Here is a 17,156-nt window from a genome sequence, read left to right as displayed (position 1 = left end):
AAGGACGTAGGGGAGAATGGGTGGGAAAGTCCACACATGAAAACAACCTCATCTATAAGGAAACACCCATTCTCCAAACAAGGCCAGTGAGTTTATCCGAAGATGGACTGCACTGAGGTCTGTGTGATCTCGCCGTCCCAGTCTGAGATGATGCCTTTGGCTGTGAGTGAAGCCCTCGAGAGTCCAAATGGGGTTTCATTTCCATGTCTGCAGCCACACCAAAGTCTTTCCTCCTCCAATAAGGAGCTCAGATGAACCTTCATCCTCATGCATGTGGGAATCCAGTGTCCTGCACACACAGAGACTGGAGCCCAGACCGTGTCACAGCTATCTGACTGATTAAAGAGGCTTTACATATATTCAGTGTTGCTGCATGAGCTCACTCTGTAAATCCATCTTCACATACTGCACAAAGCCAGACGCTGCATAAAGAGCTGATGAAGGACACTCGTGACTAAAGGATGAGGAGGAAAGTATAGGGTATACGGGAAGTACATTTACTTCAGGTACTCTACTTAAGTACTTGTACTTTATTTCTTAATATCTCTACTCCACTACAAAAATAAATATTGTACTTATTGTATATCGTAATGGTGCAGATTAAGATTTTACCTACAAAACGTATGATGAACTCGGTAATAATAATCCAATAATATGCTTACATGGTTACATTAAAGTAGTATTTTCAATTCAGTTCATTCAGTGTAGCATTACTATTTTTACTTAAAGCTACTTTCTTTTTGAGGCGATTCTGCCGATCCTTGTGGACGGAAGTGGAAGTGTTTGGGTTTTTAGAAAACCTCTCGTTTGCCTGCAGCAGGGTCTGACAGTCCGCCTCGCTCAGTCCTGGTTCTGGTTCTCTTGGGCCTCCCTCGTCTCCAGCAGCAGCGTAGTGAGAGGGTTGGCTCCCAGTGGTGACCGGTGGAGCAGCGAGGCGAAGCCTTCAGCTGTCAGTGTAATCATAGCCTGATTATTTGATCAAACAGACAATTATTTCAAGCACATTTCAATTAAGTCAACTAATTGAGTTATAACAGTTGAATGATTCAAACACCTGTTTATCATCACATTTTAAAGGGTCAATGAGTAGGATTTGGTGGCATCTAGTGGTGTGGTATCAGATTGCAACATATTAGTTTGTCCTTTATGGCCGAGTTGCGGACTTCCTGAAGAGGACCAGCTCACTATGAAGGGCTCATTTTAAACTATGGAAAAGACAGCGATTCTTAGTTTCAGGTATTTCTTCACTAATGAAAAGTTATGAATATTATATTACTATTATTTTGAAGGTTTTGAAGCCTGGTGTGTCCAACTCTAATTATAATTGTTTTCCGTGCTTACTAGACTAAATACAATTCTTCCTAAGTATTTCTGTTAATCTTGTTCATTCCTGTAGATTACTGTACTAGTTTTGAACCAGTGGAATGTATTTCCATTCTGATAATGAAATCAGTCGTTGTGTTCCTCTCTCACCACTAGAGGGCAGCGGCAGCCATGATGAGTGGACCAGCGTTGACACCAAATAATCAACTCTTTCAACCGGAGTTACTAAAGTTCAGACTAATTATGCTACTTGGAGACAGAAAAGCACAATACTGAATGATAGTCTGGGAAGCCCGAGCACATTTTCAGTGTTTATTTCTTTCAAGTCATCCACATAATAAATAGACAATTCAAACCAATTACACCAGAATGAAAAGGGGTGAAATTGCTTGACTTGGTTGGGTTGAAAGGAAGCAGGCACTTAAAAAAAAACATTAGTGTGTATTATTTATCAGGACTACAGTGAGACATTTTTAAATAAAACCAGGAGGCAGCTGCCTGCTGCTGGGTTGGCTACACAGGTACACAGAATCAGATCAGGAAACATCTAAAAGCATATCAAAAATAAATCTGCTGCAGCCAGCTCGATTCTGCAAACACAACACACACAGAGCGGCCTTAGATTATTACTAAAAACAGAAAGAGAATCTGAGGAACCATTAAAATGTTAACATGCAACGGGAGTGTCTGAGCTTGAATGCTTTTATGAATGTTCCCACAGATTATTATTGTTCGGTTAAACAATGATTGAAAATGTTTGCATGGTGTTCATACAGTACTCATCTGTAAAGAAATGGACTGCAGGTCGACTCATCTGAGCCAGTTATTACCCAATGCATCAGGACATGAAGCGTATCTATAACAGACATTGTTGACGTTTTATTACTGTGACTTATGAAATGCACACAAAGCGTACTTCTTGTTTACTTCCCGCGTCGCCCAGAGTCATAAGAGTCCAAGGAGTGTAGGGAAAAAAATAAAATAAAAAAGGAGGCTGATTTAGGATGTGACGGGATGCTTGTAGCTTTCAAAATGCACAGTACTCTCACTTCACCAGCAACTGTAACAAGTATTCATTGTAGATGTACATGTAAGCTACTTTAGCATGAAGTAAACGACAGTCAACTATAAATCACACGGAGGACGCTTTTATTTCATTTAACGTAACCCGCCGATCCGTTAAAAGAATAAAGAGAACAGGATTGGCAACAAAATTCTGTTGCATTATTACAGGTCACATACAAATATTTTGACGATTTTGCATCTCGTCCTAGAACAGTTCAGGATATTTGAATTGCAATTTGCATTAGAGAGAGAATATGAGCTCAGAGTAGGCGTGACCCCATATCTCCATCGCTGGCAAACAGTAGACAAATCCAGGGGCTTACAATAGCGAGTGTGAAATTAGCAAATAAGAGGTGATGAAAGGCCAGTTCTCAGTTTGCTCTCTCCCTCCCTCCCTCCCTCTCGCCCTTATTTTCTTGGCACAAAGTGGTTTACAAAAATCCTCCGTCACATCATTGTGCCTGTGCAGGTTAAAATAAAAGCTCCGTCACTGAATTCTAAATCGGCACACGTTCACTAGAATTTGTAGTTTTGTTTTGACAACATCAACTCTTGGTAAATAAATACATCGTCGTAAATGCAACAGCGGGGAGGCAGAGGGGGTTTGGGTGGAGACCGGGTCGTCTTTGGCACACGAGTGCAGTTCAGTGGCGGTGACCCAACTTTTACCTTCAGCACACTGACGGAGGAGCTCAAAACAGGAGTTGTATATCGTCTTCTGCCAGCTGTGGTATGAAAACCAACGCTTGCCCCCTCTTTCTTTTTTTTCTTTTTTTTTTTAAGCGCCACGACATCACGGTGGTTTCCTCTTTAAATCTCGGTTAATGTCCAACCAGATCAGCAAGTTTCAATGTCCAGTTCAACGGCTCAGACCTCACTCACTGGCAGGTCCGCGTCATCCAGGTCCACGGGTGGTTCAGGCATGCGGGGCTCAAAGTTGCTCCGTCGTCGCCACGGTGACTCCTCGGAGTTACCGACGGTGGTCAGAGGCGGCTCGCAGGTCACTTTGCCAGGCGCGTCTCCTGCAGGGACAGGCGTGCTGGCGTGTGGCTGTGACTGGGCCGTGGCAGCAGGCTCATGAAGTGCTCGCTGTCCCACGCCAGGCTGCGAGCGTGTGCCGCACGTGACAGCAGCCCCCCACTCTGGGTAGCATGATGGCATGGCAGATATGGGCGAGCGAGGGACGGGGGGGCCCGCGGGGCTGCGGTAGAAAGTGGAGCGGCCGCCGTGGTCCTGCAGCAGAAACAGCAGGAGGACACAGAGACAGCGAGAAGACAAAGAGAGTGGCTGTTAGGAAGCAGAGTGAAATCCTGACGTGTGCAGTGTATTTGAGGGGGACTGAAAGCGAGTTACAGACTTGGTATTAGCACCAGCGTGTGGAGCCGTGTGCAGCGTTAGCAGAGTTGGTACTGAAGGTTGTAGGTGCTGAAGAATGTAGCATTGCTAAAGAGGGGAGATGGTAGCAGTAGTAGAAGTTGAAGTAGTAGAGGTAGCGGGGAGTAGTGGTAGTAGTGTCAGCAGGTTTTAGTTTTGGTAGTCTCAACAGGTTGCAGTGGAGGAGCAGAGTGCCTTAAGAAGCAGTGGTTGGTTGTTGCTCATTATTTCACAGCTTTTCATTGTCAGATTTCAATCTCTGAAACACAAAACAGACGAATGGAAAAGAAAGAAAGAAAAAAAACACAGCAGAGAAAGTGAACGCAAAGAGGGGTAGCCACTGAGCAGTTGGTTAGAAACTATAACGCAAACACAAATATCTGTGTCAACTTCCAAGAGACTGTATTTTGACACAGTTTCTCCCACAGAAGCACAATGATACCCTGTGACAAAGTATCACTGAAGCAGAACAAGTTTCCGAACACAAACGCATTTAAAAATCCCAGGGGGAGCCACACACGTATTAACAGATGCTTAATGCTGAATCCAAAAGGTTCAAAAAATTTTTTTTTTAAAAAAAGAATCCCGCTCATGCGGAATTTTAGGCGCTGATCAGAAGATCAGATAATATACAAAATTGAAGACATCCTATTAGCCCCTTGTGTACTTGGTTAGCTCTTACAAACTAAAACATTCAGAACCAACGCAACGCTCTGAAAACCAAAAGGTTTAAGACTCTGGACGTGTGGATTCAGCATTGGCGAGCCCTCAATTCAAAACTGTTAAAAACACTTAGCACACAAAACGGTATCGGTAGTCAACATGGAAACAAGTATCTTATTATTGTGTGTATCAGGAAGAGAAGAAGAAAAAAAAGAAAGAAAAAACATACAGGCAGCGAACAGGAGGGAAGAGGAGAGACAAGCAGGATGTCACACATCTAAGACAGGTACACAGCTGCAGCAGACTGCAGAGATAACAGAGCATGAAGGGAAGAGAAACAGAAGGTATGAAGGACACATGTACCCAGTAATATAGACACAAGATAGAAACAGGCTAAACTGGTCATGTATGTGCATGGATTGTACATGAAATCATCCTATTTGTCACACTGAAGCATCATACATAATGGTGAGGGCAGGTGGAAAGCTGTGCAAGTGAAGCTTTAAGTGAGGGAGGGAGTCATTCTGTACAGTAAAAATACTTATTACTTAAAAACTTATTAGCATTTGTACAACTTGAGGTGTTCTTGTTTTTCGGTTGCCGTCACATGCGAGAGAAGCTTAAACCAAGCACACCTCAAGTTTTAAAGTTCCTGTCCCCAAGTTTTTTAATGTTTTAACTGGGCACTGTCTGAGCGCACTGAACGAAAAGGGCCCAAACATTGAGCCGAGTTTAAAGTGACAGCGCGGCAAAAAGAAAAAGGAAAGCAAATGAGGAGAAGTGGATGAGGGAAGCAGCGAGGACGAGGGCATGAAGGGAGGAGCGCTTGTTGGGTTATTACAGCCATGTGGTTGGTTCTTAGAAAATAAGTAGTATCAGTTATGCCGTAAGATCTGATCTGCTCTCAAAAGGTCTAGAACCAGAGGGCCAGCCGGTGAGTGGAAAACAGTATTAAAAAAAAAAAAAAAAGGTGAACTTATAGTTTAAAGGGGGGATTTAGAGGAGCTGACATACGTGCTGCTGCACTCCCCGATTCGAGACGTATACCTCTGTATACAGGGGTTCGACAGCCGGCGGGCCTGCCGCATCTGCAACAACACAGTGCAAAGCAGTATTAGAGCAGATGGGCCGTCTGCCCACAGGGAGAGGAGGAGGTGGAGAGAATGTGACAAAGAAAGGGAAACGGGGGGGGGGGGGGGGGGATGGAGAGAGAGAGAGAGAACTGTAGAGAAACCAACAGCGCAGAGGTGTTGAGAATAATTCCAGTCCAACCAGAAGGGACCAACTGCATCAGAGGACTCTCTCTCTCCTCTGCAGTCAGGACTATGGAACTGGTTTACTTCCCTCTTCTCCTCTCCTCAAGTCCGGCTGCCCGTCTCTTTGCATGTCGGCTGCAGATTGACCGAATCAAGGGGTTCTAAACTCAGGTAATAATCACACAGATTTGGTGGTCTGTGTGAGTACACCAGTCTGTCATCACAACCTAAATGATGACTTATGTACTGACGCCCTACTTCAGTAAAAAAAAATAAAAAAATAATCAGTATCGGGGAGCCTGGCGGCTCAGGGGTTAAGGCGCTAAACAAAAACCACAATGTCCCCAGTTTGCCTCCAGCTGGGGACGCTTGCCTCTCCCCCCTCATTTCCTTTCATCTGTTGATTGCCTAATAAAAAGCACAACATGGCCAAAAATAAAATCAACCTGTATTTTGCTGTTGGGTGGTGACGAGGAGGGATGAGGAAATGCAGAACAGGCTGTGCCAAGATCTAAGTAAATACTGCCTATAAAGTTAGAAAATAATACTTTTAATAATTTTCTTGCGGCCTGGTAGAAAATGTCCCAAGGCCCCGGTCTGCGGCTTGAGAGTTTAAAACTACTGGTGCAGAGTACACAGAGCAGAAGTTAGCTTCATCAACCTTGTTTGCAGACTGAACAACCACAACTAGACGAGCTGGGCTTGGTGTATTTAAAATCCAATAATAAAATAGAGTGCAAACTAATCCGAAGCAGACTGTCAAACTACCGTTTCTGCTCCTCTGTATCAAGTTAAAAAGGAACAGTCTCCTCCTCCTCCCACCTGAAATCACTCAGCAAGTCATTCTCAAGTTCTCTTTACGCAAGTTGGTTCTGAAGTTAGTTTCCTTGTTCACAGGTACATTCAAGATCTCCAGTCAGATTCAAGTCTACTTATAATGACTTGAATGGTACTATGGTGTCACTGTAGTGTTGTGCAATATACATACTGTGGCAGCAGACCTCCCAGGCCCCCGCTGGGCCACAATGGCCCCCGAGACAGCCTTAATCCAGCTGTGCATCTCCTCTTGGCTGTCCGCCTAGTGGAGACAAGAGAGAGCGAGAGTGAGCCGGTTGGTAGGCATGGAGATAAGCACGAGCGCCATCAGTGTTTGTGAACATTGTATAACACCCTACCTGTATGTAAAACGTCCTGGATGTGGTGACGACTTCAAACAGATTATCTCTCATCATGATGTCACTACAACAAAAGCGAGAAAAAAAAAAAGAAAAGAAAAAAAAGTCAGATGGTATTCATCTCATCTATATCAGTATCTACGTCAGGAAAGATAACACGCAATCCTCCTGGACCAAAGTTATTGTTTTTGTGGAATGCGAAAATGCTGGGACACGTTAAATACCTCTGTTTGCACTCATGGACTTTGTGAACTTCCTTCAGTGGGATCATTCTCAGCGGCTCCTTCTCCTAAAATTAAGGAAATGACTGTTAATACCTAAGAGGCAAAAGACTTAAAAAAACAGAAATACACCAGATACATTTTACCATTTGCATATGTATTACAAATACTTTTTCCTCATACAATGTCGAAAAAGTTTTTCTGTTTCATAGGGACAGAACTTCCCTCACAAGTAGCAGACTGCAAACTAAAAACTGATGGTTGTAACTTTCTTGACCCGGCCATCAGATGCAGCAGACAGAGAGTCTGTGTCCTTGGGGCCTGTTGATCGCCAAATAGACAGATAGAGCTGTCAAATAAGGGCAGACACGGACGAGGACACGGTATGAGACGTGCAGTATTATACTGAGGACAGTGTGTGTGTGTGTGTGTGTGTGTGTGTGAGGAAGGCCAGGGGGGGAACGCGGCATGACAGGACATGTGTAGTGAAAGCATTGAATTCCAAAGACGGCAGATAAAACATGTTAGAACTCGGGACTGTGCGTTTGCTGTCACTCTGCCTCAGACTGTGGGGGTGAATCCAATCCACATGATCCATCAATAACAAAAAAAATAATAATATATATATATATATATATATATATACACACACACCTTAAAAAGGCTTCACATAACTTAATTCAAAGTTAATTACCAAATCGGACTTGAAGTAACTCATTGAGTTTTCCTCCAGAAGGAAATATCGCCGTTTCCAGTTCCTCATCTGGGGAAAAAAATTTTTTATTTGCAAATAAGATGCCACATTGGCCAAAATGCTCTAATTATACAATTGTAGTTATACTAGTAATTGGAGTTATAATCCAGTCTCTACACATACATATACACACACACATAATTGCAACGATGCCGGTAATCATAACAGACACTGGATCCATCAGATAAGTGTGTTGTTGCACTGTGTGCAGACCGTGATGCCGGCCACCGACACATGTTGAATGTGAGAGCAGTTTTTAAGAACGGCATTTCTCACCACCGCCCCCTGCTTGACGCAGTAGCCCGACTTGATGACGGTGTGCTCCTGAGTCGGCCTGCCCAGGAAGTACGGCAGTTGGCTGTGGGATCGATGCATGGCCTCACGCTCCATTCTGCCTGCACCTTCACCTCCGTCATGCTTGAGTGTAAAGGACACCGGAAATATTGTTCAATATTGTTACAGCAACATAAAAAAAAAAAAAAACTTTAATATTATACAGTCCTAATATTATACTTATATGTGTTGCGGATTCTATGAGCACAAAAATACATTTGCCATAATCCATGTTTGATGAAATTTGAGTAAAAAGGTAAAGTAGTTTGGCAAAACATTTGTATTTGTAAAAAAAAACTATGATTTGAATTATAATTTATAAAACAATCCGAAACCCATATTTAGTTTGAAATGATACAAAACAAAAAAAGAGCAACGCACTCTTGACATTTGTGAACCTGAAACAAGCAAAGTTGGGGGATTTCTGCTTGATAAATGACAAATGAATTATCTAAATATTTGCCTAATTGATTAAATCATCTCAGCTCTCATAGTTTTATAATGATATAAAACAAGGACTGTGGGAGATATGTATTTATAGCTTAAGTTAAGCTTTTCATAATAATACATTTAGCTGACTTTCATTAAAAGCAGCATCATAACAAATGTCCGCATGGGGATGAATAAAGTATCCATCTATCCATCATATCACACTCAGTAAAAGTGTTCCGCCTACAGTTTGTCAATGTGGTGTTTCTTTCTTTGAGTCCAATACATTTTTTGACATGTAGAGAGCAGTTATGTGAAAGCATGTAAATACAATAAGTTGTGCAGTGTGTGTGTGTGTGTGTGAGATGATTACCTGGGTTTGGGTGACGATGGGGACTCCTCCAATGATCTCTGTCTTATAGGAGGCTTGTTTTTTGGGCCCTACAACATCCGGTAAAGCCTTCTGGTTCTCTGCATTCTGCTGCCCATCAGGCAACTTTGGCACCTTCGGAAAACAAAACACACAATTGTTCGACACATGAATACTAAACAGAAATGTGCATTTTGTGAAATACAGCTGTCTGATAGTTCAAATCAAGTTCCCGTAACACATTTATTATAATGTTCTTTCTCGATAGTTCAGGCCTCATGGAGAACAATGGAAACAGTCCTTTATCCCAGCACTCAATACAACAATACAGCATCCTGTTAGTCATGCTCTGACTCACTCCTATTAAGTGAATTGACAGACCAGTCATTCATTTCTACAGAAAAGGGAAAAAATGAAAGTCTCTCCAAGTGATAAAACATGAGCCACAAAGAACAGATTAGTGGACCATTTGTGTGTTGATCTGTTCAAGCTGTGCGTTTGTCTTACAGTGATCTTGGTGGCTTTATTGAGAGCGTTGACCCAGTCCACCAGGTCCTGCTGATCATTGGCCTGCAGGAAGAACTTTCTCATCCCAGCGTTGATGACTATGAGATCATAAATAATAAAGAGTAGTGTGAAGAGCTCAAAGAGTGAAAGTATTTTCAGCTGTGTCGAACACGAATCACACGCAAATAAGCACTCGAGGTCAACAGTACTATTGCATGAGTGTTGACTAATTGCTTGTTGGCTCGCCTTGAATAGAAAATATGATCAAGTGTCAGCAGAACAGAACTGCTGCCACAGATTTCTCTGGAAGTGAGGAGCAACTGGGCCAAGGGACTCTCCCAGCAGCATTCCCTCTCTGTGTGGATGATGACCCAGCTGCCTCAGTCTGCTGCCACCTACTCACTTCTCACCATGACAGAGGAAAACAAGAGAGAAAAGAAAAAGCCCATGGCTACAAACCGCTAAATATTTCCCACACATTTTCACACCCATGTGAACATGAGCAAACCCCATTTTCAAATCACTGTTCCGTGTGTTTGGTCCAGCTCTTCGACACACGCAATACCCTGCTTTCCCTTCTTTTTTTCCCCGCCACTTTTCTGTAAATAAATCTGCCTGTCGGATCTCAATCAACCTTCAGATGTGTGTTTGGTCAACTGCGTGTTAGTGGTGAACGTGTAGTGGTTTCTAGTGGGCACTGGGAAGACAGGAGGGGTATCAGATCTGACTCATAGTTACACATCATAAAACAATTGAGCTGAGAAATGCATCCAAGCACCAAAGTTCACACGAATACACAACTCTTGATCTCCTTCCCCACCCTGCACACACACACACACACACACGGAACAGACCCATATGCATCTCCAAATCACAGACCGCAATCAAGGCTCTACTTTCTTACTGTAAAAGGATCTGTCGTGGGACGTCGATGACCTAACTTTTCTGGAAACTTCATCCCCCTCTGTTTCTAGTTGTTCGGCGAAGGAAGATATTCACAAAACATGTGGCACACAAACGGTAGTGTAAAAATAACTTCATACATCTCTGAATGAGGTTCCGATTAGGATGCAGGCATCCTGTCGAAAGCTCAACAAGGCAACTGGTGCGAACAGAGTCAGTCACGCTCAGTCCTGGTACTCAACACACTAGTATTTCCTCCTATTGAAGAGGGAGGAGGAGGAGAGGGGCTAGTAAACAATAACAGGGAATTGAGGTTTACTACTAAATAACCTGATGATGGTTCATATTTACTCACAACATGTTTCCTTTCTGTCTTGACCGCAGAAGGTGAAAAGACAAGAACAAATGTCAAGAAAAAAACCCCAATATCTTTATTTCTAAATATTCCCAGGTGGTATATGGTCATGGCCAGAAGGTTTAAGCTGCCAACGACTCGACTTTGATGGTTGAATAGCTTTAGAAACGAAGAAGAAAACGATAAAAGTATTTTGCAAATGTATTGTGGGGAACGACCTTCGATGCGCTTGAAAAGCAACTTGATGAACACAAACTCAGATCATCAACCGCTGTGGCCGCCTGCACCTTTGCGAGTTGGCTAAACAGACAATCTTGAACATGGCTGCCTTGTCAATGGTGGAGAAAGTATGTGGAGAGCAATGCTTGACCAGGTGTAAAGGGCAGAGAATGACCGCAAACATGCCTCCTTTAGGTTATGTGAAGTGTACTCAGCTTAGTCAACATGTGATTAAGCACACCATCAATGCTGATGTTTGCAAAGCACTGCAGGCAAGTTCTATACTTGAACAAGACGTGCGTTTATTTGACTCGTTGGGTTATCGTTTCATCTGATTCATACCGTCAATACTATTGTCCAAGACACAGCCACCCCATGCCAGTGCAAAAGTACATGGATTTAAACCTTTAAAAAGGTTTTAGAAATTGAATTCTTTCAAAATAGGACTTTATTGTAAACTAGTTAGTCTTCTAATGCAGAGAAATTAAAAATAGATTTGATGATTCTTGTTTCCTTACCGAAGCAGAATTCTGCCTTAGGCCTCAGCTTGGTGGCGTCGCTGACCTAAAGGAGGACAAAGCCCACAATTGTTAGCTTCCCAGTTCAACCCAATACTGTAGATGGTTTCTATTTATGCATAATTGTATAGAGTCAGATTAGCGGTGATATTTATTCTTACCTTAGAGATGTAGGTGAGTTTGAGGGAGCCAACACAGTCTGTACCAACAGGCAGGTTCTGTGGGAGAAAAATAATATTGTATGCAGGCCGCGAAGGCTTAAACTAACCAACCAGTTAATAAGGCAGGAGCCTTAGCTGTGGATTAATAACAGAATATAATGTGGTTGGAGAGTCAAGTCAAGTTCTGCAAAGAAAATCAATATTACAGAGTACAGTATGCGTTATGCACACCATGATAGTTGCTCTGCTTCTGAAACTACGGTATCCAGATTTAACATCATTAAAATGTAAGCTTTTTCAATCTATAAAAAGAAAGAGACTTACTGAATTATTTAAAATTCCTCCTGCACGACATGATTTATGTATACTTCATCTGACGGTGCTCTTAAAAATGCAGCATCTCCAAACCAGCATGATGAACAAACTAAGAGGAGAGTTACACTGCAATAACTGCGACACCGAGGGTCACAGAGCAGAAAATCATGGCCACTGTGGTGAAAGCAAATATGGGTGCTCACCACACAGGCTTATTTTACCACTGGAAGACCACACAATAATAATCCCAGGTTTAGAGTAGAACCATGAGCTCATTCTAACTGATTTACACAAATGTCTGCCGGTACCTAAAATATGTACTCACCATTAGCCCTGACCTACTCCTGTGCCTTTAATATGGGCCTCGCAGCCTTCAGCTAGAATTACATAATACAAGTTCTCCCATCCTTGCATGACTGTCTGGCGATGGAAACATTTAGCCTGTACTTAGTTGCGTGTCCATAATGAATGACGACAGCTTAGCTAGAAGTGGCTTGCAGTTACATGAGCTGATCATTCACACTGTTCCCCAACTATGGTTAACTCACTTAGTTGGCATCCAGTTGCCTGTAAATTGTCCATCTTTCCATCCACAAATTAAACATTAGCCCGTGAAGTTACCTGGGGGATTTGTTCTAGAAGATAAAGCGTAGAGCTAAGCTAACGCAGCCATGTGTAATTTACCTGTGGGTTGTCCATGAACCAATCCAAGCTTCCCTGCTGCGTGTCCAGTATGAAGTAACGGCGCAGGAACTTGCCACTGCTCTCGTTCTCCTCGATGTCCAGGAAGCCACAGTTGCGGTTCTGTCGGTCCACGTAAGGCATCTCGCCGCCGGGACATGCCCTGGCCTGCTGGGGCCGGGAGTGGAGAGGAGTGGGGGCAAGCGGGACCCGAAAAAAAAAATCCTGAGAGTGAGAAGAGAGATGAGTGAATTTCAGTTGTCTTGTGGTGAGCCTTGCTAGCGTGACCCGCTCCCTCTTTATCTGTGCAGCTACTGTATCTGTTCTCTATGCCACCTGGAGCTCACTAGGCTACAGCCTGCCAGGGAGATCATGTGACACAAACCACAACCCCCACCTTTATCCTTTTATGTCAGCCTCACCTACTCTCTCCCTCTTTTTTCTTGTGCAACACTCGCTACACACCGTCAATCCCTTTTCTTCACCCACACTGGATTTCTCTCTCTCTCCCCCTCTTCGTTCGCAGTCCTCTCTCACTTTCTGTGCTATCTCCTCCCTACTGCTCTCTCATCCGATTTGGCAAGCCTCTGGCCAACCCCTTCCATCTCCTCCTCCCCCTCCACAGCTGAGCACCCACTTGTGCATGGTCAAAAAAGGAAAACGCCACTGAGCTCAGCCATGTTGGACACAAAGACACAACACAAACGCTCTCAGGAGCAGCGCAGGAGAGAATGTGCAATATTGAACCTGCTGAGGTTCGACACATCCCCGAAACCTACAGCTCTCTGAAAAAAGTAAATGATCACGGTACATCTGTTTAGTCCTGCGAGTGCTCGCATGTCAAACCCTGTGTGGGTGGTTGCTGCATTACTGTAGGCATATTGTCGCATTAGTCTGTTTAAGCTGCTGTCCTTTTGGACTGAGCCTAAAATATGAGATTGAGATGAGTCTTTAGAAAGCAAAGATAAAGACGTTCTTTCTCCAGGACATTATGAGTACTGTGTGGGTGGACGGGGGCAACGCAGGGACAAAAGGGCTGCTTGTTGTGCATGGACTCTGTGCTGAGAGCTTCCCAGTTAGCCCCTGCATCTACCCGAGTCATCACAGGCACGAGAAAAAGGAGCAACGATGTCAGAGGACACTATCTGAACACCACACAAATAGGGATTGTTATGCGAGCTTGAGAGACGTCTTTGTTGAGTTTAGTGATCCTGTAAAAGAGCTGATGTGCACATGTTCTTCTGCATTTAAAGTGATGCAGAACAGATGTTAGAAATAATGCAAAACAGCATCCCAACGTGGTGAACAGTCAGGCAACCATGTACACTACTTAGATTAAAAGACCCATACTAGACTTTTGAGATTGATAGTAGTACTGATATTTGAAAGCGTTTAAAGAATATGATAGGAATATATAGGCCAATAAAAAAATTCACATAAAAATATTTAAAAATAAAAGGATTACTTGTTTTTAAGAATTGTGACCAAGATACGTTCTGAGCTGAACGTTTTAAGTGGCTAAAAATAATCAACATTTTCATAATAATGTAGCAAATGACAATATGAAAACATTTGTGAAATAGGTCACACATATTAATGAATGCACAGAGAATCAGCCCTGAATCTGCAGATCCCCTCAGTTTTAATGAGCTTATGAGAGTTTCGGCTCAGGTTCAGATGTCCGACCTGCAAATTTACTATTTTGGTATCTCACCCCTATCATAGCGCTTTATAACTCAGCAGGCAGCTGTTTATGGTGAAAAAGCACAAATAAACCAACTTCACAACCACCTGCTCAGCACCATACAGCCATTAGTGACGAGCTGTTTAATATTGTGGAGCGTGTATTAGCTAAACAGATAGATATTTCCCCTCAGGAGACCAAACACAGAGCTGTAAATATTGGACTTAGATTCAACAGGTGGCCGGAAATACGAGTCCAAATGAATGACAATGTTGCTCCGTAACAGCTCGATGTATAAATCAATCAACTTTTCTCAAAACAAGTTTGCCATACCAGCTTAAAAAGGTGACACTTCAACGTCATTGCTTTCTGGTGGACAAACAGTGACACATTTTTTAAATAATCGAGACATATTTTTGTACACAATTTATTGTGCTAGACGTCAAATTTGCCCCAACCAATATATCTGTTCTTAGCTTTTATGGGAATGAATGGTGCTGATATATCTAATGTGAACCCATGAACATGACGCAGATGTTTTATAACTCAACTAATTCCTAATCAAGGATGAACAAAACGTGCCGTCTGGCTGATGGACATGACTGCATGCACACAGTGCTGGATTTGGCTTATCACCAGTAATAAAATAAGAAATTGACAATACAACTTATTGCAAGATTCTCTGACTATACAGTCTATTTGCATAACAAAGTCAGACTTTTACATTTATTTTAGTTTGTATATTAACATTAGATTATTTATGATCAAATAGTTGTCCACCTTTTACAGTCCAATTACTGGTGTAACCCACCCATTGTGTTGAGGACAAATACACACAACATGGCCTCTATTTGAGTAGCCTAGGTAGCACATCTGGGTTTCTGAAGCCAGGATATGATTTTTTTTTTTTTTTAAATGCTCAAATACATAACCAGGATACCAGAAAAAAACAGCTCATTGCCAGGATTCTAGTACTAAGCCACTCATTCTGTCTGCTCACACCTGGGAGGTTTCAAAGCAGAACGCCCTGTGTGATGCAAGAAATACTGTAAAAAGACTGAGAGGAAGTGAACAAAAGAAAGAGAGAGGGACAGTCTAACAAAAGAAATGAAAATATGCAAAGTAAGAAGCAGGAGACGGCAAATACAAGCATGTATAAGGTCTAACTGTGAAACACAAAAGCAGCGTGATATTAGTTGACTTCTTTCTGGGTCATACATTCCCACGGTAAACTCACTCTTTACATTTGCTGCACGGCTTTGTTCACATCAAATGGCGGCCACCTGGTCACACATGAGGACAAGTCATAAAACAACAGTAAGGACCAGCTGGAAAGCCCAGGATCGGGGTCAATATTTTCTTTCCATGATTTAGACTACTGCCATGTTATTGAAAGCCACACACACACACACACACACAACAGCTATAAATAACTGTGGGGTAGAAAGCATATCTGGTTTTAATGCCTCCCTACCAAATCACTAATCTAGGTGTCGAGATCAGATGTCACTGTGCACTACCAGTAGTGCCTATGCATTTAATTTCGGAGAGACCAATTAAAGAAAACACTCCAGGAGAAAAAGCATAGTGGTGAAAGCAAACTAGAGTCAATTTGGGGACTGAACTAGCGTTAATTGGCTCTCTCCGGGTCAAAGGTCGGACAGGTCCTTTTGGTTTAGCTGAAAAAGAGATTTCTGGTCAGAGGCTAGTTCTCTGAGAGCAGCACATTAAGGCCAGCAGGTTTGACAGGCTTCGGCCTTCACGGTTACCCGGTCAAACAGGCACCACGGAAATATGCTCGTGTGGGTTTTAATATCTCACCAGAGCAGGACAACGTGTAGCAGGTGATGACGACCAGCGACACCGACCCAGTGTTCTGGGTCACTATGAACGACCGGACCGTCGAGTTTTCAAATCGCACACAGGTTGACATCAAAATGAGGTTTAGCTACTTGAGCAAATCACCACCGGTTACAGTCACAGCTGGCTGACCACGACACGCGGACAACGTTAGTTAACTAGCGTTAGCTATTTAGCGGCATCTGCGACTCTCCGGCCTGAAGTTAACTGGAAGATGTGGCTCGGGTTAGCTCGCTGTTAGCAGCTAGCTAACGTTAACTACTTCACACCACAAACTTGTAAAAACGATTCACCAAACGGCATCTCTCATCACATTAACGCCACCGAAAAAAATGCCACACCTTTATTTTTGAACCGTCAACTAGCTAGCTAGGTTAAAGGAATCTCACGTTATGGCAAAGAAGTTTGGTCACGCACGATAACCAACCCGAGCTAACGTCGGCGACTCGCCCCAGCCAGTCACGTAAATATATATAAATGGCAACTTTAGCTGTACGAAACAACAACGCTGCGTTTATGAGCGTGGACTACTTGTGTTAAACGTTACGGGTCAGCTTACCCGAGTGTAACTCCTACTCAACGGGCGGTCGGTCTCGGTGTTGTTGGGTCTGTCCTCTCAGCCTCAGCCCATCTCCACTGATCCCAGAGCCGCTGCTGCTGCTGGCGAGTGAAGAAGCATAGATTGTATATAATACAGATGATCACTCTGCAGGAAAAAAACTAAAAGGGGGCGTGAGGAGTTTAAGCCTCACCTAATCAAAGTCTAGAAATTAAAGTAAAAGTATAAAAATCGTGAAGGAGACCACATTATAAACCCATATTTACAGTATTGTCCACCTCCATGTTCCAAAATGTTTGCCGGTGTATTGATACAAAGTTCACAAATCTGCTGATTAAAACATCTTCATAAAAGGGACTATGCCAAGATGAAGATCACAGGTATTAATATGTAATTTACATTGTATGTGTCATCTGAATGTTTGCTTCACT

General features: G+C 42.9%; 1 protein-coding gene across 3 annotated transcripts; it reads right to left on the bottom strand.

Annotated features, from left to right (window-relative positions):
• Window positions 1–1,621: 1,621 nt before the first annotated feature.
• On the bottom strand, window positions 1,622–16,850 carry LOC117743711 (pleckstrin homology domain-containing family A member 1-like). 3 transcript variants are annotated; one of them, XM_034551465.1, is made up of 14 exons: window positions 16,726–16,850; window positions 12,626–12,847; window positions 11,627–11,683; window positions 11,466–11,511; window positions 9,471–9,568; window positions 8,967–9,098; window positions 8,108–8,248; window positions 7,772–7,840; window positions 7,081–7,145; window positions 6,857–6,920; window positions 6,670–6,759; window positions 5,440–5,513; window positions 4,655–4,729; window positions 3,278–3,621 (listed from the first exon to the last, which is right to left on the bottom strand). In XM_034551465.1, exons 2-14 carry the CDS (start codon window positions 12,764–12,766, stop codon window positions 3,390–3,392), a joined length of 1,284 nt encoding a protein of 427 aa, XP_034407356.1. In that variant the 5' UTR covers window positions 12,767–12,847; window positions 16,726–16,850; the 3' UTR covers window positions 3,278–3,389. The 3 variants fall into 3 exon arrangements, with proteins under 3 accessions (XP_034407355.1, XP_034407354.1, XP_034407356.1); XM_034551464.1 differs by lacking the exon at window positions 4,655–4,729 and having other exon boundaries at window positions 1,622–3,621; XM_034551463.1 differs by lacking the exons at window positions 4,655–4,729; window positions 5,440–5,513 and having other exon boundaries at window positions 1,622–3,621; window positions 16,726–16,834.
• Window positions 16,851–17,156: the final 306 nt, after the last annotated feature.

Source organism: Cyclopterus lumpus, chromosome 15 (genome assembly GCF_009769545.1).
Source record: "Cyclopterus lumpus isolate fCycLum1 chromosome 15, fCycLum1.pri, whole genome shotgun sequence".
Taxonomy (NCBI): Eukaryota; Metazoa; Chordata; class Actinopteri; order Perciformes; family Cyclopteridae; genus Cyclopterus; species Cyclopterus lumpus.
This window is presented reverse-complemented; position numbering and strand designations above follow the sequence as displayed.